Genomic DNA, 26,761 nt, shown 5'->3' on the forward strand with positions numbered 1-26,761 from the left:
ATACACCGAGTCATACCCTGAGGACGTGCAGACCGGTGATACCGACAACCGGGAACCCATGCGGTAATAAACAAGAACCAGATGTCACCAAGTCGGACCCACCAGCCGATGCCAGTGCACAGCATTAATCCAGGCGATGAATGGTGTGCCACCCTAACGGTCACCGATCACCAATCACATTCCGCTTAGACACTGGTGCCTCTGCCAATCTCATTGCATGGTCAGCCTTCCACACCTTGAAGGTTAAACCACCGATTCTTCCATCCCACTGTCAGCTGGTTGATTATAACGGAAATGTTATCCTGGCCATGGTGTCCTGCCAGCTCGAGGTTGCGCACAATTCACATACAGCCACACAGTTTTTTTGAGATAGTTGGATCCTCTAAGGAATCTCTGTTAGGCGCACAGGCGTGCAAGATCCTCCACCTCGTTCAGCGGGTACACACTTTGTCTCCAGAAGGCACGTCCGATTTCCCGGATGCAGACTTTAGGGCGCAGCTCCACTCGCCCCCTCGCCCACAACCAGGAGGTTTTCGAGGGCATGGGCATACTGCCCTACACTTACAGAATACGGCTCAAACCCGACGCAACCCCAGTCATTCACGCACCTCGTAGAGTCCCAGCACCATTCAAGGACCGCCTCAAGCAGCAGCTGCAGGACCTGCAGGACCAAGGAGTGCTTTCCCGGGTCACGGAGCCAACGCCATGGGTCAGCTCCATGGTGTGCGTAAAAAAGCCCTCCGGCAAGCTCCGGATCTGCATCGACCCGAAAGACCTGAACAACAACATCATGAGGGAACACTACCCCATACCCAAACGGGAAGAAATCACGAGCGAAATGGTCCGGGCTAAAATTTTCACCAAGCTTGATGCCTCAAAGGGTTTTTGGCAGATTCAACTGGATCAGTCCAGCAGGAAGCTGTGCACTTTCAACACTCCCTTTGGCAGATACTGCTACAATAGGATGCCGTTTGACATCATCTCGGCATCCAAGGTGTTTCATCGCATCATGGAACAGATGATGGAGGGCATCGAAGGGGTACGAGTCTATGTTGACGACGTCATCATCTGGCGCACCACACCACAGGAGCACATCAGCCTGTAAATTCAATGATAATCTATGATTAATCTAGGACAAAGGTTCGGCACAACACCGTGGGCCGAAGGGCCTGTTCTGTGCTGTATTTTCTACGTTCTATGTTCTATGTCTCCAGCGTGTCTTTGCACGGATACGAGATCAGGGCCTGTGCCTCAACCGAGCCAAGTGCTCTTTTGGCCAAACTGAGCTAAGGTTTCTTGGGGAACCACATATCCCGGTCAGGGGTGCGGCCGGATGCCGACAAAGTGACAGCTATGCCGCAGCCAGCAGGCAAGAAGGCAGTGTTACGCTTTCTCGGGATGGTCAACTTCCTGGGGAAGTTTATTCCCAACCTTGCCTCGCACACAACGCCTCTTCGCCACCTGGTCAAGACGACAACGGAATTCCAGTGGCTGCCCGCACACCAGTAGGAACGGGAGGAGCTCAAGATCAAGCTCACCACCGCCCCGGTATTAGCATTCTTCGACACCACTTGGGACACAAAGATCTCGACTGATGCCAGCCAGTCCGGCATTGGGGCGGTACTCCTGCAACGGGACGACACTGCATCATGCGCCCCGGTCGCCTATGCCTCGCGGGCCACGACCCCCACAGAACAGCGCTATGCGCAGATTGAAAAGGAGTGCCTGGGTTTGTTGACCGGCATCGACAAATTCCACGATGTGTATGGTCTTCCGCAGTTCACTGTGGAGACCGACCATCGCCCCGTGGTTGACATCATTCAGAAGGACCTCAACGATATGACCTCTCGCCTCCAGCGCATTCTGCTCAAGCTCTGGAGGTACGACTTCCAACTTGTCTACACCCCGGGAAAGGGCCTCATCATCGCGGATGCCCTGTCCAGAGCAGTGAACACACCGCCCGAATCGGAGGGGTTTGTTTGTCAGTTGGACGCACAAGTAGCTTTCACATCGGCCAATCTGCCGGCTACTGATGCACGTCTGGCCCACATTCGCCGTGAGACTGCGGCTGACTCCCTTCTACAACGTGTGATGCGCCACATGACAGAAGGGTGGCTCAAGGGGCAGTGCCCACAATTCTACAATGTCCGGGACGACTTGGCAGTCATTGATGATGTCCTCCTAAAGTTGGACTGGATTGTGATCCCACACAGCATGCACCGGCTTGTCCTCAAACAATTGCACGAAGGCCATCTCGGAGTTGAAAAGTGCAGGCGGAGGGCCCGAGAAGCTGTGTACTGGCCGGGCATCAGCGACGACATCGCTAACATGGTGCTCAACTGCCCCACCTGCCAAAGGTTTCAGCCGGCGCAACACCCTGAGACACGCGAGTTGGTCACGTCCCCCTGGGCAAAGGTGGGTGTGGACCTCTTTCATGCGCTCGGCAGAGACTACGTCATTATAATTGACTATTTTTCAAATTATCCGGAGGTCATATGCCTGCACGATTTGACATCATCAGCTGTCATCAGAGCATGCAAAGAAACCTTCGCTCGCCATGGAATTCCGCTGACAACGGGCCCCGTTTTGCGAGCCAAGAATGGTCTTCTTTTGCCGTTTCATACGACTTCACACACGTGACGTCCAGCCCTTTGCATCCCCAGTCGAATGGCAAGACGGAAAAGGGCGTCCATATCGTGAAGCGGCTCCTCTGCAAGGCTGCTGATGCTAGATCTGGCTTCTGTTTAGCCCTGCTGGCCTATCGCTCGGCCCCACTGTCCACGGGCCTCTCGCCAGCCCAGCTGTTGATGGGTCGCACCCTCAGGACCACTGTGCCATCCATTCATGTTTCTAAACACGACCATGCTCCAGTACTGCAAAGGATGCGACAGCAACATGCTCAGCAGAAGGTGGCACATGATGCTCGGGCAACTGATCTTCCTGCCCTGGCGCCTGGAGACAACGTCCGCATACACCTACCGGAGGGTGGCTGGTCGGCAACCGCCAAATTTCTCCACCGCGTGGCTCCCCGCTCGTTCCTGGTTCACATGCCTGATGGCTCCATTCACCGGCGTAATCGGCAGGCCCTTCGGCTGCTTCCGCACTCGCTATGTGATCACGCACTGGTGCCACGCTCTCCTGTTGTCCCTGATGTCGACTTCGTTGAGCTTCCTGCCACTCTGCCTATTCCTCTCTCGCCCGTGGCCAGGCCCATTCCTCAGCATGTGGATCCTGACCCACCCTTGAGGCGGTCAACCCGAATTCGTCGCCCGCCTAATAGACTGGACTTATGAGCCTGTTTGCACATTGGACTCACTGAATTGTTTTGCAATACTGTTAACGTGTTTCTCTCTTGTTGTTCCAGAAGTTCTCTTTCGATATTTGCTGATTGCACTTGTTTTGTTCGTGGTACAACCTCGTTGCTCTGTTGCACCTGACACCTTCCTATGTATATAGTTTAGCCTCATGTACATGTTGTAAATATTGTACACACATACTCCGATGCACTCAGTACACACCAATATTTATTACCATGTAGGCACATATCCTTGTGAAAAGGGGAGGATGTCATGATATCCATATTAACATATCATGGTGCAATCACACACACACTGATGGACAGGTAGTTGGACCAACCAACACACACACAACATCGCAGCCAATCACCAGTGAGAGCACACGCACTATAAAACAGGGAACACCACAGTTCCCGCTCATTCTACCAGGAGATAGCTCAGAGCACAGAGCTCACAGCACACGACTCAGACATAGACCATGTGTTGAGTGCCTCACCAAGATAGTGAAAGGGCTGGGTCCACAGGTTAGCTGGTGAAGTACGAACCACGGCCAGAAGTTAATAGTTATTATTGTACAGAATAATAAAACAGAGTTGTACCATCTATAACAGTGTTGGTTCGTTTGTGTATCGGAACACCCAACACGACAGGACTGACTGAATGTGTTCAATGTTCTAAATAATAATAATAATAGTTTATTGTCATAAGTAGGCTTCAATGAAGTTACTGTGAAAAATCCGTTGGCTTTTTGGCTTAATGGTGACTAAGTAACTCTATTATCGAAGTACAAAAGAACTTCAAGGGGGAGGGATGTGGAGCTTGTCCCCTTTGTGGGGCAAACTGCTGAGAAGGTCATGTGACCTGGACAACCAATCAGGGACCAGGGTGGGGGAACACTAGCAACGCAGGTTGTATCAGTTCGATCCTGAAAACTGGCCGTCAATCACGATACTGCATGGCTCTGCAATGTAGTTATATGTTATCAAACATTGCAGTTATTTACCTCGCTGGTGAACAGGAAATATTACTACCCCATCTCAAAAGTATGGAAAAATATCAGCACAAGCACTTAACTGTAGTAAATTAGAACATTTTTCCCATAACAACCTGCCCCAGATTCACCCAATAGAGAAGCTTCTTTACTGCATTTACAATTATATTGTTAAAGTGCAAGTACAGCAAAACTATTTTATTCATACAGCAGTTTAGTTCAGGGAGCTAGGCAGAAAGTTTTTTTTTAAATATATTTCATTCAAATTTTTCGGCCAAACAAAACAATACAAAGGTTTTCCTTTTTACAACAATAAAACAATATAAATAACAGTGGCCGTTTTAACAAATAAATAAATAATATATAAACTAAATGGCAACTGCCATAACAAAAATAATAACTCTCCAAAAATGAAATCAAACAATCCATTATAAATAACCTAGTACAAATATCTATACAAAAACACCCCTGAGGACCCGCCCGAGCCCCCCCCCCCCCCCCCACCCGGGTTGCTGCTGTTACCTTCCAATTTCCTTTATCGTTCTGCGAGGTAGTCAATGAACGGTTGCCACCGCCTGGTGAACCCTTGAGCCGAACCCCTTAGTGCGAACTTTATCCGTTCTAGTTTTATAAACCCTGCCATGTCATTTATCCATCTCTTCCCCCAGCTCTTCTTCCCATTTCCCCTTCAGCTCATCCACCATGATCTCCCCCTCGTCCCCCATTTCCCTGTATATATCCGACACCCTACCATCCCCCACCCATGTCCCTGAGATCACTCTATCTTGAATCTCCTGCGTCAGGAGCTGCGGGAATTCCCTCACCTGCTGCCTCGCAAAAGCCCTCAGTTGCATGTACCGAAATGCATTCCCTTGGGGCAACCCGTATTTTTCCGTCAGCGCTCCCAGACTCGCAAACGTCCCGTCTACGAACAGATCTCTCAGTTGCACAACCCCAGCTCTCTGCCATGCTCCAAATCCCCCATTCCATTCTCCCCGGGACAAACCTATGGTTATTTCTTATCGGGGACCGCACCGAGGCTCCCGTCCTTCCCCTATGTCGTCTCCACTGTCCCCAAATTTTTAGTGTTGCCATCACCACTGGACTTGTGGTGTACTCCTTCGGGGAGAACGGCAACGGCGCCGTCACCATTGCTTGTAGGCTGGTTCCTTTGCAGGACGCCATCTCCAATCTCTTCCACGCCGCTCCCTCCCCTTCTCCCATCCACTTACACACCATTGAGATATTGGCAGCCCAGTAGTATTCACTTAGGCTCGGTAGTGCCAGCCCCCCCCCCCCCCCTATCCCTGCTACGCTGCAAGAACCCCCTCCTCACTCTCAGGGTCTTCCCGGCCCACACAAAACTCATGACACTTTTCTCAATTTTCTTGAAAAAAGCCTTCGTGACCATCACCAGAAGGCACTGAAACACAAAAAGGAATCTCGGGAGGACTACCATTTTGACCGCCTGCACCCTACCCACCAGTGACAGGGGCACCATGTCCCATCTCTTAAAATCCTCCTCCATCTGTTCCACCAATCGTGTTAAATTAAGCCTATGTAAGGTTCCCTAACTCCTGGCTATCTGAATCCCTAAGTACCGGAAATCTCTTGTTACCTTCCTCAGCGGTAAGTCATCTATTCCCCTGCTCTGCTCCCCCGGATGCACCACAAACAACTCACTCTTCCCCATATTCAATTTGTACCCCGAAAATTCCCCAAACTCCCTGAGTGTCTGCATTATCTCAGGCATCCCCTCCACTGGGTCCGCAACATACAGCAATAAATCATCTGCATACAAAGATACCCGGTGTTCTTCTCCTCCCCTGAGTACTCCCCTCCACTTCCTGGAACCCCTCAGTGCTATGGCCAGGGGCTCAATCGCCAATGCAAACAGTAACGGAGACAGGGGACACCCCTGCCTCGTCCCTCTATGAAGACGGAAGTAGTCAGACCTCTGTCTGTTCGTGACCACGCTCGCCACCGGGGCCCTATACAGCAGCTGTACCCATCCGATAAACCCTTCTCCAAAACCAAATCTCCTCACTAGGCAGAAAGTTAAAAGACAGGACCTCTAGGGTTGTAATCGCAGGATTACTCCCTGTGCCACGTGCCAGTGAGGCTAGAAATAGGAAGCTAGAGCAGCTAAACACATGGCTAAACAGCTGGTGTAGGAGGGAGGGTTTCCGTTATCTGGACCACTGGGAGCTCTTCCGGGGCAGGTGTGACCTGTATATAAGGGCGGGTTGCATCTAAACTGGAGAGGCATAAATATTCTGGCCGCGAGGTTTGCTAGTGTCACACAGAAGGGTTTAAACTAGTATGGCAGGAGGGTGGGTACCGGAGCAATAGGTCAGAAGGTGAAAACATTGAGGGAGAACTAGGGAATATGGCCAGTATGGCTCTGAGGAAGAGCAGACAAGGAGATATTGCTGATAACTACGGGTCTAGTGGCCTGAAGTGCATATGTTTTAATGCAAGAAGTATAACGGGTAAGGCAGATGAACTTAGAGCTTGGATTAGTACTTGGAACTATGATGTTGTTGCCAATACAGAAACCTGGTTGAGGGAAGGACAGGATTGGCAGCTAAACGTTCCAGGATTTAGATGTTTCAGGCAGGATAGAGGGGGATGTAAAAGGGGTGGCGGAGTTGCGCTACTGGTTCGGGAGAATATCACAGCTGTACTTCGGGAGGACACCTCAAAGGGCAGCAAGGCTATATGGGTAGAGATCAGGAATAAGAAGGGTGCAGTCACAATGTTGGGGTTTACTACAGGCCTCCCAACAGCTAGCAGGAGATAGAGGAGCAGATAGGTAGACAGATTTTGGAAAGGTGTAAAAGCAGCAGGGTTGTTGTGATGGGAGACTTCAACTTCCCCAATATTGACTGTGATTCACTTAGTGCTAGGGGCTTGGATGGGGCAGAGTTTGTAAGGAGCATCCAGGAGGGCTTCTTAAAACAATATGTAGATAGTCCAACTAGGGAAGGGGCTGTACTGGATCTGGTATTGGGGAATGAGCCCGGCCATGTGGTAGAAGTTTCAGTAGGGGAGCATTTCGGGAACAGTGACCACAATTCAGAAGTTTTAAAATGCTGGTGGACAAGGATAAGAGTGGTCCGAGGGTGAATGTGCTAAATTGGAGGAAGGCTAATTATAACAATATTAGGCTGGAACTGAATAACCTACATAATGGGCGGATGTTTGAGGGTAAATCAACATCTGACATGTGAGAGGCTTTCAAATATCAGTTGAAAGGAATTCAGGACCGGCATGATCCTGTCCGGAAGGATAAATACGGCAAATTTTGGGAACCTTGGATAACGAGGAGATAATGTAGGCCTCGTCAAAAAGAAAAAAAAGAGGCATTTGTCAGGGCCAGAAGGCTGGGAACAGATGAAGCCTGTGTGGAATATAAGGAAAGTAGGAAGGAGCTTAAGCAAGGAGCCAGGAGGGCTAAAAGGAGTCACGAAAAATCATTGGCAAGTAGGGTTAAGGAACATCGAGGCTTTCTACACGTACATAAAAAGCAAGACGGTAGCCAGAGAAACGGTTGGCCCACTGAAGGACAGGCAAGGGAATCTGTGTGTGGAGGCAGAGGAAATGGGCGAGGTACAAATGAATACTTTGCATCAGTATTCACCAAAGAGAAGGAATTGGTGGATGTTCAGTCTGGAGAAGGGTATGTAGACAGCCTGGGTCACAATGAGATTCAAAAAGACGAGGTGTTGGGTGTCTTGAAAAATATTAAGGTAGATAAGTCCCCAGGGCCTGATGGGATCTACCCCAGAATACTGAAGGAGGCTAGAGAGGAAATTGCTGAGGTCTTGACAGAAATCTTTGGATCCTCACTGTCTTCTGGTGATATCCCGGAGGACTGGAGAATAGCCAATGTTGTTCCTTTGTTTAAGAAGGGTAGCAAGGATAATCCAGGGAACTACAGGCCGGTGAGCCTTACGTCATTGGCAGGGAAATTACTGGAGAGAATTCTTCGAGACAGGATCTACTCCCATTTGGAAGCAAATGGATGTATTAGCGAGAGGCAGCACGGTTTTGTGAAGGGGAGGTCGTGTCTCACTAACTTGATAGAGTTTTTCGAAGAGGTCACAAAGAGTGAAGTCACACGGGATCAGAGGTGAGCTGGCAAGATGGATACAGAACTGGCGAGGTCATAGAAGGCAGAGAGTAGCAATGGAAGGGTGCTTTTCTGATTGGAGGGCTGTGACTAGTGGTGTTCCATAGGGATCACTGCTGGGACCTTTGCTGTTCGTAGTATATATAAATGATTTGGACGAAAATGTAACTGGTCTGATGAGTAAGTTTGCAGACGACACAAAGGTTGGTGGAATTGCAGATAGCGATGAGGACTGTCAGAGGATACAGCAGGATTTAGATTGTTTGGAGACTTGGGCGGAGAGATGGCAGATGGGAGTTTAATCCGGACAAATGTGAGGTAATGCATTTTGGAACGTCTAATGCAGGTAGGGAATATACAGTGAATGGTAGAACCCTCAAGAGTATTGACAGTCAGAGAGATCTAGGTGTACAGGTCCACAGGTCACTGAAAGGGGCAACACAGGTAGTGAAGGTAGTCAAGAAGGCATACGGCATGCTTGCCTTCATTGACCAGGGCATTGAGTATAAGAATTGGCAAGTCATGTTGCAGCTGTACAGACCTTAGTTAGGCCACACTTGGAGTATAGTGTTCAATTCTGGTCGCCACACTACCAAAAAGACGTGGAGGCTTTAGAGAGGGTGCAGAAGAGATTTACCAGGATGTTGCCTGGTATGGAGGACATTAGCTATGAGGAACGGTTGAATAAACTCGGTTTGTTCTCACTGGAATGACGGCGGTTGAGGGGCGACCTGATAGAGTTCTACAAATTTATGAGGGGCATAGACAGAGTGGATAGTCAGAGGCTTTGTGATCTAAATTGGACTGTACAAATTAATAATTTGATTCTACATATTAATATTTAAGCTTTCCAATTTAACAAGCTTAATCAATGTTTTGAAAGCAATGCGAAAGTTCAAAATTTTAGGAATTAGAGGAAATTAATAGATTTGTTGTATAAGCAAAAATTAATCCCTACCTGTATTTTCTGAACATGATTAAATAGAGCCGTAGGCAGTACTCTTCTTCAATTATCTCAAAATCGTTGTCCAATTTTGAATGAAGGTATTAAAATTAGTCAGATGTGTTATTGCACAGAAAGATAACATTTCAAAAAGAACAATTATGTATTTTTTTAAATCATAAAATGCAAAAACAACTTAAAACTAGAGAGTATGTAACATATTGTACATGAAATGGAATGGTGTTCAGAGGATTTAATGAAATTGGTGAGTTCAAGATTCATCTACGACAATTGTGAAGCTTGTGGTATTTACAGAAAACTCTTAAATTGGCATACAGCATAGCCACACACCTTTTACTGCAGGGATCAGTTCTGGGTCCTCTGCTGTTTGTGATTTTCATTAATGACTTGGATGAGGGAGTTGAAGGGTGGGTCAGTAAATTTGCAGATGATACGAAGATTGGTGGAGTTGTGGATAGTGAGGAGGGCTGTTGTCGGCTATGAGACATAGGTAGGATGCAGAGCTGGGCTGAGAAGTGACAGATGGAGTTTAACCCTGAAAAGTGTGAGGTTGTCCATTTTGGAAGGACAAATATGAATGCGGAATACAGTGTTAACGGTAGAGTTCTTGGCAATGTGGAGGAGCAGAGAGATCTTGGGGTCTATGTTCATACATCTTTGAAAGTTGCCACTCAAGTGGATAGAGCTGTGAAGAAGGCCTATGGTGTGCTGGCGTTCATTAACAGAGGGATTGAATTTAAGAGCCGAGAGGTGATGATGTAGATGTACAAAACTTTGGTAAGGCCACATTTGGAGTACTGTGTACAGTTTCTGGTTGCCCCATTTTAGGAAGGATGTGAAAGCTATGGAAAAGGTGCAAAGGAGATTTACCAGGATGTTGCCTGGAATGGAGAGTAGGTCTTACGAGGAAAGGTTGAGGGTGCTAGGCCTTTTCTCATTAGAACGGAGAAGGATGAGGGGCGACTTGATAGAGGTTTATAAGATGATCAGGGGAATAGATAGAGTAGACAGTCAGAGACTTTTCCCCCAGGTGGAACAAACCATTACAAGGGGGCATAAATTTAAGGTGAATGGTGGAAGATATAGGAGGGATGTCAGAGGTAGGTTCTTTACCCAGAGAGTAGTGGGGGCATGGAATGCACTGCCTGTGGAAGTAGTTGAGTCGGAAACATTAGGGGCCTTCAAGCAGCTATTGGATAGGTACATGGATTACGGTAAAATGATATAGTGTAGATTTATTTGTTTTTAAGGGCAGCATGGTAGCATTGTGGATAGCACAATTGCTTCACAGCTCCAGGGTCCCAGGTTCGATTCCGGCTTGGGTCACTGTCTGTGTGGAGTCTGCACATCCTCCCAGTGTCTGCGTGGGTTTCCTCCAGGTGCTCCGGTTTCCTCCCACAGTCCAAAGATGTGCAGGTTAGGTGGATTGGCCATGATAAATTGCCCTTAGTGTCCACACCTGCCCTTAGTGTTGGGTGGAGGTGTTGACTATGGGTAGGGTGCTCTTTCCAAGAGCCGGTGCAGACTCAATGGGCCGAATGGCCTCCTTCTGCACTGTAAATTTAATGACAATCTATGATTAATCTAGGACAAAGGTTCAGCACAACATCATGGGCCGAAGGGCCTGTTCTGTGCTGTATTTTTTTATGTTCTATGTTCTAATGTGTCCAGGATAATTTCCTGGAACAGTATGTAATGGAACCGTAATTGGGTCACTGTCTGTGCGGAGTCTGCACGTCCTCCCAGTGTGTGCGTGGGTTTCCTCCGGGTGCTCCGGTTTCCTCCCACAGTCCAAAGATGTGCAGGTTAGGTGGATTGGCCATGATAAATTGCCCTTAGTGTCCAAAATTGCCCTTAGTGTTGGGTGGGGTTACTGGGTTATAGGGATAGGGTGGCGGTGTTGACCTTGGGTAGGGTGCTCTTTCCAAGAGCCAGTGCAGACTCGATGGGCCGAATGGCCTCCTTCTGCACTGTAAATTCTATGATAATCTATGAAAAACCTACAAGGGAACAAGCGGTCCTAGATCTGGTCCTGTGTAATGAGGCAGGATTGATTAATGATCTCATAGTTCGGGATCCTCTTGGAAGAGCGACCACAATATGGTGGAATTTAAAATACAGTTGGAGGATGACGAGGTAAAATCAAACACTAGTGTTTTGTGCTTAAACAAAGGCGATTACAATGGGATGAGAGAAGAACTGGCTAAGGTAGACTGGGAGCAAAGACTTCATGGTGAAGCAGTTGAGGAACAGTGGAGAACCTTCCGAGCGATCTTTCACAGTGTTCAGGAAAGGTTCATACCGACAAAAAAGAAAGACGGTAGAAAGGGGAAAAATCGACCGTGGATATCTAAGGAGGTGAGGGAGAGTATCAAATTGAAGGAAAAAACATACAAAGTGGCAAAAATTAGTGGGAGACTAGAGGACTGGGAAGTCTTTAGGGGACAACGGAAAACTACTAAAAAAGCTATAAAGAGTAAGGTAGACTATGAAAGTAAACTGGCTCAGAACATAAAAGCAGATAGTAAAAGCTTCTACAAATATATAAGACAAAAAAGAGTGGCTAAGGTAAATATTGGTCCTTTGGAAGATGAGAAGGGAGATTTAATAATAGGAGACAGGGAAATGGCTGAGGAGCTGAACAGGTTTTTTGGGTCAGTCTTCACAGTGGAAGACACAAATAACATGCCAGTGACTGATGGAAATAAAGATATGATAGGTGAGGACCTTGAGATGATTGTAATCACTAAGGAGGCAGTATTGGGCAAGCGAATGGGGCTAAAGGTAGACAAGTCTCCTGGCCCTGATGGGATACATACCAGAGTGTTAAAAGAAATGGCTAAGGAAATTGTAAACGCACTAGTGATAATTTATCAAAATTCACTAGACTCTGGGGTGGTCCCAGAGGATTGGAAATTAGCAAACGTGACACCACTGTTTAAAAAAGGAGGTCGGCAGAAAGCGGGTAATTATAGGCCGGTAAGCTTAACTTTGGTTGTAGGGAAAATGCTGGAATCTATCATTAAAGGAGGAAATAGCGGGGCACCTGGAGGGAAATTGTCCCATTGGGCAGACGCAGCATGGGTTCATAAAGGGTAGGTCGTGTCTGACTAATTTGGTAGAATTTTGAGGACATTACCAGTGCAGTAGATAACGGGGAACCAATGGATGTGGTATATCTGGATTTCCAGAAAGCTTTTGACAAGGTGCCACACAAAAGGTTGCTGCATAAACTAAAGATGCATGGCATTGAGGGTAAAGTGGTAGCATGGGTAGAGGATTGGTTAACTAACAGAAAGCAGAGAGTGGGGATAAATGGGTGTTTCTCTGGTTGGCAACCTGTAACTAGTGGGGTCCCTCAAGGATCAGTGTTGGGCCCACAGTTGTTCACAATTTACATAGATGATTTGGAGTTGGGGACCAATTGCAATGTGGCAAAGTTTGCAGACGACACTAAGATGAGTGGTAAAGCAAAAGGTGCAGAGGATACCGGAAGTCTGCAGAAGGATTTGGATAGGTTAGGTGAATGGGCTAGGGTCTGGCAGATGGAATTCAATGTTGCCAAGTGTGAGGCTATCCATTTTGGGAGGAATAACAGCAGAATGGATTATTATTTAAACGGTAAGATGTTAAAACATGCTGCTGTGCACAGGGACCTGGGTGTGCTGGTGCACGAGTCGCAAAAAGTTGGTGTGCAGGTGCAACAGGTGATTAAGAAGGCTAATCGAGTTTTGTCTTTCATTGCTAGAGGGATGGAGTTCAAGACTAGGGAGGTTATGCTGCAATTGTATAAGGTGTTGGTGAGGCCACATCTGGAGTATTGTGTTCATTTTTGGTCTCCTTACCTGAGAAAGGACATATTGGCACTGGAGGGAGTGCAGAGGAGATTCACTAGGTTGATTCCAGAGTTGAGGGGATTAGATTATGACGAGAGGTTGAGTAGACTGGGACTGTACTCATTGGAGTTTAGAAGGATGCGGGGGGATCTTCTTGAGACATATAAAATTATGAAGGGAATAGATAGGATAGATGCGGGCAGGTTGTTTCCACTGGTCGGGGAAAGCAGAACTAGGGGGCATAGCCTCAAAATAAGGGGAAGTAGATTTAGGACCGAGTTTAGGAGGAACTTCTTCACCCAAAGGGTTGTGAATATCTGGAATTCCTTGCCCAGTGAAGCAGTTGAGGCTCCTTCTTCAAACGTTTTTAAGAAAAAGATAGATGCCTTTCTAAAGAATAAAGGGATTTGGGGATATGGTGTAAGGGCCGGAGAGTGGAGCTGAGTCCACAAAGATCAGCCATGATCTCATTGAATGGCGGAGCAAGCTCGAGGGGCCAGATGGCATACTCCTGTTCCTAGTTCTTATGTTCTTATGTTCTTATCTGCCATCTCTCCGCTCAAGTCTCCAAATTATCCAAATCCTGCTGTATCCTCTGACAGTCCTCATCGCTATCTGCAATTGGATCAATCTTTGGATTGTCCACAAACTTACTAATCAGACCAGTTACATTTTCTTCCAAATCATTTATATATACTATCAACAGCAAAAGTCCTAGCACTGAACCCTGTGGAACACCACTAGTCACAGCCCTCCAATCAGAAAAGCACCCGTCCATTGCTACTCTCTGCCTTCTATGACCTAGCCAGTTCTGTATCCATCTTTCCAGCTCACCTCTGATCCCTTGTGACTTCACCTTTTGTACCAGTCTGCCATGAGGGACCTTGTCAAAGGCCTTACTGAAGTGTATATAGACAACATCCACTGCCCTACCTGCATCAATCATCTTTGTGACCTCCTCGAAAAACTCTATCAAGTTACTGAGACACGACCTCCCTTCACAAAACTGTGCTGCCTCTTGCTAATACATCCACTTGCTTCCAAACGGGAGCAGATTCTGTCTCGAAGAATTCTCATCAGTAATTTCCCTACCACTGACATAAGGCTCACCAGCCTGTAGTTCCCGGGATTATCCTTGCTACCCTTCTTAAACAAGGAACAACATTGGCTATTCCCATCAGGTGCTGGGGACTTATCCACCTTAATATTTTTCAAGACGTCCAACACCTCGTCTTTTTGGCTCTCAATGTGACCCAGGCTATCCACACACCCTTCTCATCCACCAAGTTCTTCTCTTTGGTGAATACTGATGCAAAGTATTCATTTAGTACCTCGCCCATTTCCTCTGCCTCCACACATAGATTCCCTCCCCTGTCCTTCAGTGGGCCAACCCTTTCACTGGCTACCCTCTTGCTTTTTATGTATGTGTAAAAAGCCTTGGGATTTTTCTTAACCCTATTTGCCAATGACTTTTCGTGACCCCTTTTAGCCCTCCTGACTCCTTGCTTAAGTTCCTTCCTACTTTCCTTATATTCCACATAGGCTTCATCTGTTCCCAGCCTTCTAGCCCTGACAAATGCCTCGATTTTCTTTTTGACGAGGCCTACAATATCTCTTGTTATCCAAGGTTCCCAAAATTTGCCATATTTATCCTTCTTCCTCACAGGAACATGCTGGTCCTGAATTCCTTTCAACTGACATTTGAAAGCCTCCCACATGTCAGATGTTGATTTACCCTCAAACATCTGCCCCAATCTAGGTTCTTCTGTTCCCATCTAATATTGTTATAATTGGCCTTCCCCCAATTTAGCACATGCACCCTAGGACCACTCTTATCCTTGTCCACCAGCACTTTAAAACTTACTGAATTGTGGTCACTGTTCCCGAAATGCTCCACTACTGAAACTTCTACCACCTGGTCGGGCTCATTCCCCAATATCAGGTCCAGTACAGCCCCTTCCCTAGTTGGATTATCTACATATTGTTTTAAGACGCCCTCCTTACAAACTCTGCCCCATCCAAGCCCCTAGCACTAAATGAGTCCCAGTCAATATTGGGGAAGTTAAAGAAATTCTAAAGGGATTAGTGCAAAATCTTAGACTAGATTTTACTGTTAAAAGTGGAGCAGAAGCTTTGTTTAAAAGTGTTCTTTGGAAAACATGGTCTGGATTTCGGAATGTAAACCATTAAGGGAAAGCCTACTTGATTTTAAAGTGTGTTTTGGGAGTGGAGTTTGGAAGCTTTCAGGTGACAATGATTTATGAGGAGACATCCACAAACACTTGGGTTTCACAGTGAAGAGTCTATTTGTTCACAGTCATCTTGTGTGCTTAAAAGAGACTTTGTATTAGTTAGTCCATTGTAGATTAAGATTTACTTTGCAATCTGTGTTAATCTAAAATTTGTGTGTAAACTAAGGTTGGAGTAAAGGTATATTGTATCATAATTTGATTTTTTTCATATTTAATAAATGTTTTTTTCCAGTTGTTAAAACTAATTAGCAGTCCTGTGACTGGGTTTTTCCATATTTTATTTTTATTAAAGTAAAAGGTACGGTGTTTTGAGCCAGCTTCCATTCTGGGATCTTCCCATCCAGTTATAACACCAACTGGGCTCATAACATTAGTTTAGAATATCTATTGATGTATCACTGGTGAACAATGTCTCATAGTCAGTCACATTGAGACCATCAAAATAAAGACAAAACAATTTACCAGGAGACCTCAATGAAAATGGTCAATTTTGTTTGCCTGCATACAGGCTTAGGATCAGCAGTGATTCAAGGTGGAGAGATGCCTGTGGGAGGTGGGATGATGGGGCTGGAGACAATTGGTGCTCAAAGTTACACATTCTAACAGATAAGAATGAGCATTGTCAAGCCTAACAACAGTTTAAGCATCTTATTATGTGTTCATAAGTCAAGATGGCTGCCACACACAAGCCGGCCTGCATATGCTGTTCCATCACATTGGTAAATATGTTCACTGTTATTCTAATAAAGAAACTTAGACTTGAGACAAGAACTATTCGATGATGTTAGCTGAATAAACTGTACATAAACACATTCATATATCATACCTACTTAACAGAGTGTAGAGGCACAAGTAGATAATAGTGCAGGAATAAACCTTCAATTAGTATAATCAATGAAGTACATTGTAAGTGTTTTGGTGCAAAAGGCAGTGGCAATGCAATCTTACATTTTAGAATTTAACTGTACTACTTTAGTAGTTGTGTTTTTTCTAGCAAAGCCTCGTGCTGGTCAGGTATTTATCAACTGAATTTGCTTTTTCATTCGTTCAAGAAAGCTTCGCTGGCATTTATTGCCCATTCCCAATTGCCCTCAGAAAAGATAGTGGTGAGTTGCCTTCTCAAACCATTGCAGATCATGTGCTGCAGCTACATCCAAAGTGCTGTTGGGGAGGGTATTCCAGGATTTTGACACAGCATCAGTGAGGAACAGTGATATATTCCCAAGTCATTCTTATCTGTTAGAATGTGGCTTGGAGGGGAACTTCCAGGTGGCGGTTTTCCCAGGTATCTGCTGCCTTTTTCCTTCTAGGTAGTAAAGGTCATGATTTGGAAGATGCGGTCTAAGGAGCCTTGGTGAGTTCCTACAATGCATATTGTAGATGGTACACACTGCTGCCAATGTGCATCAGTGATAAAATGTGCAAGAAGGTTTGTGGTGGGGTGCCAATCGGGTCAAGCTTCGGGAGTGTTATTGGAACTGCACTCATCCAGAGAAGGGGAGAGTATTCGATAACACTGTGCCTTGCAGATGGTGGATAGGCTTTGGGGAGTCGGGGGCGCGTTACTAACCATAGAATTAGCTGCGGATCTGCTCTTGTAGCCACAGTATTTATATGGCTAGTCCAGTTCAGTTTCTGGTCAATGTTATCTCTGGGATATTGGTAAGGGGGGGGGGAATTCAGCAATAGTAACCTCATTAAATGTTAAGACACATGGTTAGATTTTCTCTTGGAGATGGTCATTGCCTGGACTGGTGTGGTACAAATGTTACTTGCCACTGGTCAGCCTGAGCCTGGATTCTGGTCCAGGTTTTGCTACATTTGGACATGGACTGCTGAGTATCTGAGGAGTTGTGAATGGTGCTAAACATTGTGCTGATGATTGCACACATTCCCACTTCTGACCTTCTGATGGAAGTAAGGTCATTGATGAAGCAGCTGAAGTTGGTAGAGTCTGGAACACTACCCTGAGAAACCCCTGCAATGATGTCCTGGAGCGGAGATGACTGACCTCCAACAACCACAACCATCTTCCTTTGTGTTATGTATGACTCCAACCAGCTGAGTTTTCTTCCCCGTTTCCTATTGACTCCAGTTTTACTAGAGCCCCTTGGTGCCACACTCTGTCAAATGCAGTCTTGATGGGAAGGGCAGTCATTCTCCCCTCACCTCTGGAGTCCATGTCTGAACCAAAGCTGTAATGAGTTCAGGAGCTGAGTGACCCTGGTGAAACCAAAACTGAGTGTCAGTGAGCAAGTGCCACTTGATAGTATTGTTGATGACTCATTCTGTCACAACTGATGATCGAGATATTGGTACATTGACTGATGTCTCAATCCCCTCTCTCAGGAAGACTGACATAATTTTCCACATTGCTGGGTAGATGCCAGTGCTGTAGCTGTACTGGAACAATTTAGCTAGGGGTGTGGGAAGTTTTGGAATGCAAGCCTTCAATACAATGATATTACCTTTTAACAGTGAGGTTGAGTGTTCTGGGTTATGGAAGATATAGATGGGATGGTCAAATGGGCGGATAAGTGGCAGATGGAATTTCACCCTGAAAAGGTGCGAGGTGATACACTTTGGAAGGAGTAATTTGACAAGGAAGTATACTATGAAAGGTCTAACACTGGGAAGTTCCAAAGAACAAAGGGACCTTGGCGTGTTTGTCCATCGATCTCTAAAGGCAGAAGGGCAGGTTTAAAAGGTGGTGAAAAAGGCATATGTGACACTGGCTTTAATCAATTGGGGCACAGGTTACAAAAGCAGGGAGGTCATGATGGAACTGTATCATAGTATCTTAGAATTTACAGTGCAGAAGGAGGCCATTCGGCCCACTGAGTCTGCACCAGCCCTTGGAAAGAGTACCCCAATTAAGCCCACACTTCCAACCTATCCCCATTACCCAGTAACCCCACCTAACATTTTTTAGACACAAAGGGCAATTTAGCATAACCAATCCACCTAACCTGTACATCTTTGGACTGTGGGAGGAAGCCGGAGCACCCGGAAGAAACCCACGCACACACGGGGAGAACGTGCAGACTCCGCACAGACAGTGACCCAAGCTGGGAATCAAACCTGGGACCCTGGAGCTGTGAAGCACCTGTGCTAATCACTGTGCTGCCCTTTGATGAACTTTGGTGAGGCCACAGCTGGAGAACCAAGTGCAATGCTGGTCGCCACATTATAGGAAAGATGTACTTGCACTGGAGGGGGTACAGAGAAGAGCATGGATTGGAACATTTAAATTATAAACAGAGGTTGGATAGGCTTGGGTTATTTTCTTTGGAGCAGAGAAGACTGAGAGGTGACCTGATTGCGGTGTACAAGGTTATGAGGAGCATGGGCAGAGTGGATAGGGAGGAGCTGTTCCCCTTAGCTGAAAGATCAGTTACAAGTGGACACAAATTCAAAGTGAAGGGTGGGAGGTTTAGGGGGATTTGAGGGGAAATCTTTTTACCCAGAAAGTGGTGATGGTCTGGAATGCACTGCCTGGGAGGGTGGTAGAGGATGGATGTTTCACATCCTTTAAAAATTACCAGGATGAGTACTTGGCATGCCATAACTTTCAAGGCTATGGGCCAAGTGCTGGCAAGTGGGATTAGGTGGGTAGGTCAGGGCCTTTCTTGAGTCGGTGCAGACTTGGATGGGCCGAAGGGCCTCTTCTGCACTGTAGCATTCTGTGAATACCATTGCCAGAGTGCTGTTACTGTCCATGATCTTTGCAGTACCCAGTGCCTTCAGCCGTTTTTGATATCACATTGGATTGAATTGGATTTGTTTATTGTCACGTGTACCGAGGTACAGTGAAAGGTATTTTTCTGCGAGCAGCTCAACAGATCATTAAGTACATGAGAAGAAAAGGGAATAAAAGAAAATACATAATAGGGCAACACAACATATACAATGTAACTACATAAGCACTGGCATCGGATGAAGCATACAGGGTGTAGTGCTAATGAGGTCAGTCCATAAGAGGGTCATTTAGGAGCCTGGTGACAGTGGGGAAGAAGCTGTTTGAGTCTGTTCGTGCAGGTTCTCAGACTTCTGTATCTCCTGCCCGATGGAAGAAGTTGGAAGAGTGAGTAAGCCGGGTGGGAGGGATCTTTGATTATGCTGCCCGCTTTCCCCAGGCAGCGGGAGGTGTAGATGGAGTCAATGGATGGGCAGCAGGTTCCTGTGATGGACTGGGCGGTGTTCACGACTCTCTGAAGTTTCTTGCGGTCCTAGGCCGAGCAGTTGCCATACCAGGCTGTGATGCAGCCCGATAGGATGCTTTCTATGGGCGAATTTCCTTAGTTTCCTGAGGAAGTATAGGTGCTGTTGTGCTTTCTTGGTGGTAGCGTCGACGTGGGTGGACCAGGACAGATTTTTGGAGTGATACACCAGATCGGGATGGGGGAGGAAGAGAAATCGTGAAGTTGGCTCCAACATGGTGAAGAAACATTGAAGACCAGTCAATCGTTTTGCTGTAGCAGACTCTGTAATCAGAGGTTTAAATCTGGCAGGTCCTAAATGCCTACAAGTTCCTGTTGATTGGCCAGCTAACCTAACTCACTGACGGCAGCTGGAGGGAGAGGTTCTTCGTTTAACTGGTACATTTTCAGCAGGAACTTTACCTTCCCATAGATGTCCTTGTATATCTAAACTCATCCCAGGTCACAATTCCTCCGATTGACAGTTCCAGATAGCCATACAAACTAATGACTTTCAAGCTAGAGTAGTCCTACTTGAATAAGATTACCAGAGCTCAAGAAGACAAGCTATGCATTGCATCCAGCTAAACTGCAGCAGCAGTTTCGGATTTGTCAGCTGGATTTGGAGAGTCTTGGCATAATGAATCTCTTGAGAGGTTAGACACATACCTGACCAAAACAATAACTATAAAATATCAATTATTGTATAAATGACTTGGAATCTAAGGATCTGCATATATTTAATATTTTCAGTTATGAATTATGTTATGTGACTATGCATTGTTCAGTTAATTGTTGCAATGCTGATACTCTGAATGCGGTGTTTCATAGAATTATCTGCATTGCATTTGCTTCCATGGCATATCCTTCCTGAATTCTTAACATGTTTTACCATTTCCTAAGTTACCTGACAAAACCGTGACTTTTCACACTGGCATGTTACAATGGTATAGTGGAGCCAGAGATTTTCTAGTAATGCATGTAAACAAATAAAACATCACCACCTACAGTTTTTCAAGTATGGTTCTTGGGCTTTCGCTGCTGTAATTTGTTTTTGAAAAATACCATCCACAATACAGCCTATTGAATGTGACAGCTTCCAAATGACATATTCCAAGTACCACAAATAAACGTAGCTATGTTTCACTGGCAAAATAGTCCGTCTTCATTGTGCAAACATTCTTACCAAGTCTGGAAAAGTTCTGTGATGTTATTACACACTATTGACAAGAACCTTTGAGCTTTCTTCATCTACTAGCTACTGCCATCCTGCCCTGAAAATAGGCCAACACCCTGAAAATGTGCCAACTATTAAACTATGAAATTGTTCATGTCTCACCAATGACAATGTGTTCCCAATTGCTTTCTCAAATGTAAAATAACCAAAACGCACAAACACTACAAGCACAAAATGACTTGCACACAATTGAAAGAACATCTGGAGTTCACCACCACATGGAAACAATTTTCTTTCTTCTATAAGAATAAAAAGCTATTTAATTATTTGATCAGTTTTGAAATATTTCTAAAATATATGACCCAAAAATTTACTATTGCCAACATTAGTCAATTAATACATGCATATGCCAATCCGCAGTCTATTTAAAATGAGTCACAGCCTTCACTAAAATTATTGGTTATAGGGTATACAAGAACATAAGAAACAGGAGCAGAAGTAGGCCACTTTACCCCTCAAGTTTGCTCTGTCATTCAATAAGATCACGGTTAATCGGATTGTGGCCCACTTTTCTGCCATAGTCCTTGACTCACTTGTCAATTAACAATCTAGCTCTGCCTTGAGTATATTCAACAGCCCAAACTCCACTGCTCTGAGGAAGAGAATCCCAACAATTAACGTAACTCAGAAGAACCTCTGTCTCAAATGGGAGACCGTGGGCGGGATTCTCCACTCCCACGCCGAGGTTCCCGACGGCGCGGAACGGCCCCGGTCCCGACCGATTCAGGCCCTGACAATGGGCCAGTATCGGGGCCGCGTCATCTACCCGCACCAGGCCTTGTTGCCCGCGCATGCGTGGTTGCCGTCCTCTGTAAGTCCGCCCCGCAAGAAGATGGCGGACGGATCTTGAGGGGCCGCGGAAGGAAGGAGGTCCTCCTTCAGAGAGGACGGCCCAACGATCGGTGGGCACCGATCGCGGGCCACCCCACATCTGAGGTACGCCCCGGTGCAGGATCCCCCCTCGCCCCCCCACAGGCCGCCCCCCCAGCATTCACGCACCGCCCACGACTGCAGCGACCAGGTGTGGACGGCGCCGGGGGGAACCCGCCGTTTTGGCCTGGCCGCTCGGCCCATCCGGGCCTCAGAATAGCAGGGGTGCCGGAGAATCGCCATTTTGGGTGTCTCCGCCGATTCTCCGGCCTGCGAAACTTGACCGGTTGGGAGAATCGCGGGAGGGCGTCAGACCGGCGTCCCCGGAAATTTTGGCGGCCCAGGCGATTCTCCCAACCGGCGTGGGAGTGGAGAATCGTGCCCCCTTTATTTTTAAACCGTGGCCCCCTTAGTTTTAGATTCTGTCCCCCCCACAAGCCACCACCACGGAGAAACATCGGCATCCACTCTGTCAAGCCCCCTCAGAACCTGATATGTTTCAATAATATCACCTCTTATTTTTCTAAACTCCAATGAGTATACGACAAACATGTTCAACCTTTCCTCATAAGACAACTCCTTCATCCCAGGAATCAGCCCAGTGGACCTTCCCTGAACTGTTTCCAATGCAAGTGTCTCTCATTCAGTACATTGACCAAAACTGTACACAGGGTACTTGATCATTAAGTAGCAACATATATTTAAACTTTTACTCGTAAACCAAGTAATAGAATGCTGTGTGTTCTCTTAAGCCAGAAATTCAATGTTAACATTAATACCAACTTGTTCATATATGTGTATGCGTAGTAAACACATTAAGATTAGTAGCTATAATGTTCCCAGATAAAAGTACTTAAAACAGGTACTTCAAACAGCTCTACTATGCAAACAGTGAGTGCAATTTTTATATGTTCCCATTCACTGGTGAGCAGAAAAAGCCCACCACTAACCTGTGCTGACCCAGCCTCATTTGAATAGAATGCACAAATGAATAAATTGTCAGCCTGGCAATGGGTGGAAGCAGAAAATACAGTGGCCCATCTGCAGAGCATGGGGCAGAGAATTCAATCTCTTCCAGAAATCCACCACAAACTTGATTTTTAGTCTTGTCCGAGTAACTTCCAGGAGACACAGATATAGCTGCATTCTATTCAGCACAAGTAGGTGGATGAGCAGCAAGTCATGGAAGTCATAAATGCAATGGTGACCCTGATTTAAATATATTAATTGAATCCGGACTCCCCATTTTAAGGTCAAAATTACAGCAGGTCACCTGCTAAGTTATATATTGAAATGTTTTTCTTTTCTTTTTATTGTGCAAGAACAAAGTGATAGCACTCGTGTTCCAGTTACAAGAGGAATCTAATAGAGTTGATATTCCAAACACAAACATTCAGTGATCAAGAAAATATATCAAAGTTCACATTATAATGACTAAACTCCATAAAAACACCAGTGGTTTACAACAAAATTGACATGTGTCACTGAATCATCATTAACTTCATACAAATAACCAATCATATAAGGAAATGCTACTCATGGAACGTAGATGCTCTGTTGAATTTAGACAATGTTATTTATACCTTGAGCCATGTTGCTTATGAATTGCACCTTACCGTAATAAATTGAAACTAAGATCTAGACGCTTCGTGAAATGCCCATACTCCCGGCCAAGAAATTCTGGAACACCTTCACAGTCCTGACCAATATAAGAAACCTGTACAAAACATAAATTGAAATGAAATGTTCAATAATGAAGAAACAAGCAAATCACATTAACCTTGGACAGAATTATATTTGCTGCACATTTCAGTTGAAGAGCAATTTAAGAATATTATTCTGAATATAGTTATCTGCATACCAGGAGCAACATCAAGCATACTGAAAAATGAGGCAGCAACCTGGTGAAGCTAAAACACGACTACTTGGATGCCAAACAGTATAAGCAGCAAGTAATAGACATATCCCCATCCTCAATGATGGAGGAGCCCAGCACATACATGCAAAAGACAAGGCTGAGGCATTCGCAAAAATCTTCAGCCAAAAGTGCTGAGTGGTGATCTACCTCAGTCTCCTCCGGAGGTCCACAGCATCACAGATGACAATCTTCAGCCACACCTCAAGAGATCATTTTTATACTGCTTTGTTCCCGATTTCAGTTTTTTCTTTCTTGGATGTTCATCAGAGTTCCTGGAGCTCACACCAGCACATAATAATAATAATAATAGCTTGTCACAAGTAGACTTCAATGAAGTTACTGTGAAAAGCCCCTAGTCGCCACATTCTGGCACCTGTTCGGGGAGGCCGGTACAGGAATTGAACCCGCACTGCTGGCATTGTTCTAATTGCAAGCCAGTTATTTAGCCCACTATGCTAAAGCAGCCCCAGGCACATCTTTTTCTTGCTGTGGACTCTCCCGTGCAGCTCACACCACCACTGCTTTGTCCTGCTGTGGACTCTCCTGCGCAGCTCTCTCCAACAGATTTATCTGCGAGATCCTGGCCCATTTGTGTTGATGGTCCTCTTTTCCTTATTACAAAATGAACCGTTTGAAATTCTTAGTTTTGTTGTTTGCTTGCTGGCAGCTACGAATGGAGGAATCTCTCTTCAGTGATTTTGCGCCTAGAGCATGCGACGTGTACTGGGCACATGGTCTGCTCTCTGCCGTTGCTTCTGGTGCGAAGACTATCGATTTTGTAAAAGCCCTGCTCCTGGGACAGCGCGCTGACGCCCGGTGGAGGCAGTCTGCCCCGCTGGGCTTCGGGCCCAGGCGGAGGGGGCACACATGCACGAGACGGCAGCATTCCTGAAAGACGGTCACGGCTGTTGGGCACTTCTTCCTGTGATTGGGAATGCCAGGACCGATCGTTCCGTGACCCAGTCAACACCTGTTCAGGGCCCACATGTGAGTCGCGACCTTGAGTTTGAAAAAGACTGTTTTTAGAGTGTTATTATGCATCTTATTTAAATCCATTGCTTTTTTAAAAATAAATTTAGAGTACCCAATTATTATTTTCCAATTAAGGGGCAATTTAGCGTGACCAATCCACCTAATCTGCACACCTTTGGCTTGTGGGGTGTAGAAGCCAACTATTTTCTAATACACTTGATAGGTAAAAGATAGCTATCTAGTGTAAATATTAAGCCCTAGTTTTTAAATACCCATTTTAAATTCACTCATAACCTCAGGTCATCTCAAAACATACAGAGACAGAAAACAGCATGAAACAGCATAATTCCATTATAGATTAAAATAGAACATTTGCTAGACAGTTTGACACTATACTTGTGCTGTCAGATCAAGGACATAGCAACACCATAGCAATGCCACAGTAATATGAAGGCACCATTGTTCATAATGGTGATAACAGCTAAGTCAGCAGACGACCAGTTTAAGCTGGTCGCGATAATAGCATTGCATAACATGCACAAGTATTCAGACATGAAACAATTAAAACTAATGTTGCACATTGAAGATTGACAGCTAACCATCAGATCAAACTCATTTGATTCTAACCCAAACTAATTAGGATTACATAGGGGTGTAAATAGGGGCAGCACGGTAGCATTGTGGATGGCACAATTGCTTCACAGCTCCAGGGTCCCAGGTTCGATTCCGGCTTGGGTCACTGTCTGTGTGGAGTCTGCACATCCTCCCAATGTGTGCGTGGGTTTCCTCATGGTGCTCCGGTTTCCTCCCACAGTCCAAAGAGGTGCAGGTTAGGTGGATTGGCCATGATAAATTGCCCTTAGTGTCCAAGCCTGCCCTTAGTGTTGGGTGGGGTTACTGGGTTATGGGGATAGGGTGGAGGTGTTGACCTTGGGTAGGGTGCTCTTTCCAAGGGCCGGTGCGGACTCGATGGGCCGAATGGCCTCCTTCTGCACTGTAAATTCTATGATAAAGACTGATATGATTTAGCATAAACGTGCGTGTCTGTACGGCCATTTTTTCCCAGATCATTCTATACTTTGATCTAAACTATTCTTTGTCTCTATACTTTCATTTTTTCACTCTTAACTCTTGAAGTAAATGCAAGCTGTTTGCCGTAAGCAAGAAACCATCTCTGTATTATTTTAAAAGTTAAATTGTGTACAAGTTGCTTCTCTTTAAGTCCTTTTTGCTAGATTATTAGAGAATAAGATTTCAGTGATTCGCAATTGTAATCAAATCAAGGCAATAAACGATTCTTATTTGCACCCGAGAAGTTTTAACTCAATTTTCTACTGAGTTTTAATGGTCGCAAGTGCCACTAAATCCGCATGGTAGATCACTTTCATGGGGTTAAACCAATGAAGACACAGGGAGAATGATCAAACTCCACACGGGCAGTGACCCAGGATCAGGATCAAACCCAGGTACTATGCGCTATAGACAGCAGTGCTAACCACTGTGCCACCATGCCGCCCCGTTCAAATCCATTGCTAATTTCATCATTAAGTGCTGTAACATCATTAGTTGTGACCCCTGTATATTCGTATTAACTGTCCTTAGTTCTAATTCTATTACTTCAATGTTTAGCGAGCTGCCCCCATTTTTGAGTTCATACAGTATTTTAAACTTTATTGTATATTAAAGATTAACTTTAATGATTAACTTTATTAACAATGCATTTTGACTAGCATTTTGTGGTCAAGTTACATCTTTTTGGTGAACTAGGATTTTTTTTAAACCAATTTCAGCACTTTCAATTGAAAATTTTGCTTAAGTATACCAACAGAAGACAAGTCAGCAGCACCATGGCTGTTAGGTCTTGGTCTATGAGTGAGTTTGTGAAAGAGAATTAAAACTTGGACTCAATATGTGGAAAGGTTGGAACACTTTTACTTGTCAAATGGAATCGCAGACGGCACTAGCTTAATTCTCCTGTGTGAGTGTGTATGTGTTTGGGGGGGGGGGGCCTTACAAGCTAGCGAGAAATTTAGCTACACCACAGAAATTGGGGGACATTTCATTTGCAGATTTTGTTGCACCCATTCAGAA

General features: G+C 45.5%; 1 protein-coding gene across 1 annotated transcript in view; it reads right to left on the minus strand.

The window, feature by feature from the left end:
- The window catches only part of lrmda (leucine rich melanocyte differentiation associated), a 1,395,917-nt gene that overhangs the window by 1,340,602 nt on the left and 28,554 nt on the right, over nucleotides 1-26,761 (minus strand). The window contains exon 2 of the mRNA XM_072491626.1: nucleotides 23,397-23,497. Coding sequence (XP_072347727.1) covers nucleotides 23,397-23,497 — 101 coding nt within the window. The remainder of the gene's footprint in view (nucleotides 1-23,396; nucleotides 23,498-26,761) is intronic.

The sequence above is a fragment of the Scyliorhinus torazame genome, chromosome 28, assembly GCF_047496885.1.
Source record: "Scyliorhinus torazame isolate Kashiwa2021f chromosome 28, sScyTor2.1, whole genome shotgun sequence".
Lineage (NCBI taxonomy): Eukaryota > Metazoa > Chordata > Chondrichthyes > Carcharhiniformes > Scyliorhinidae > Scyliorhinus > Scyliorhinus torazame.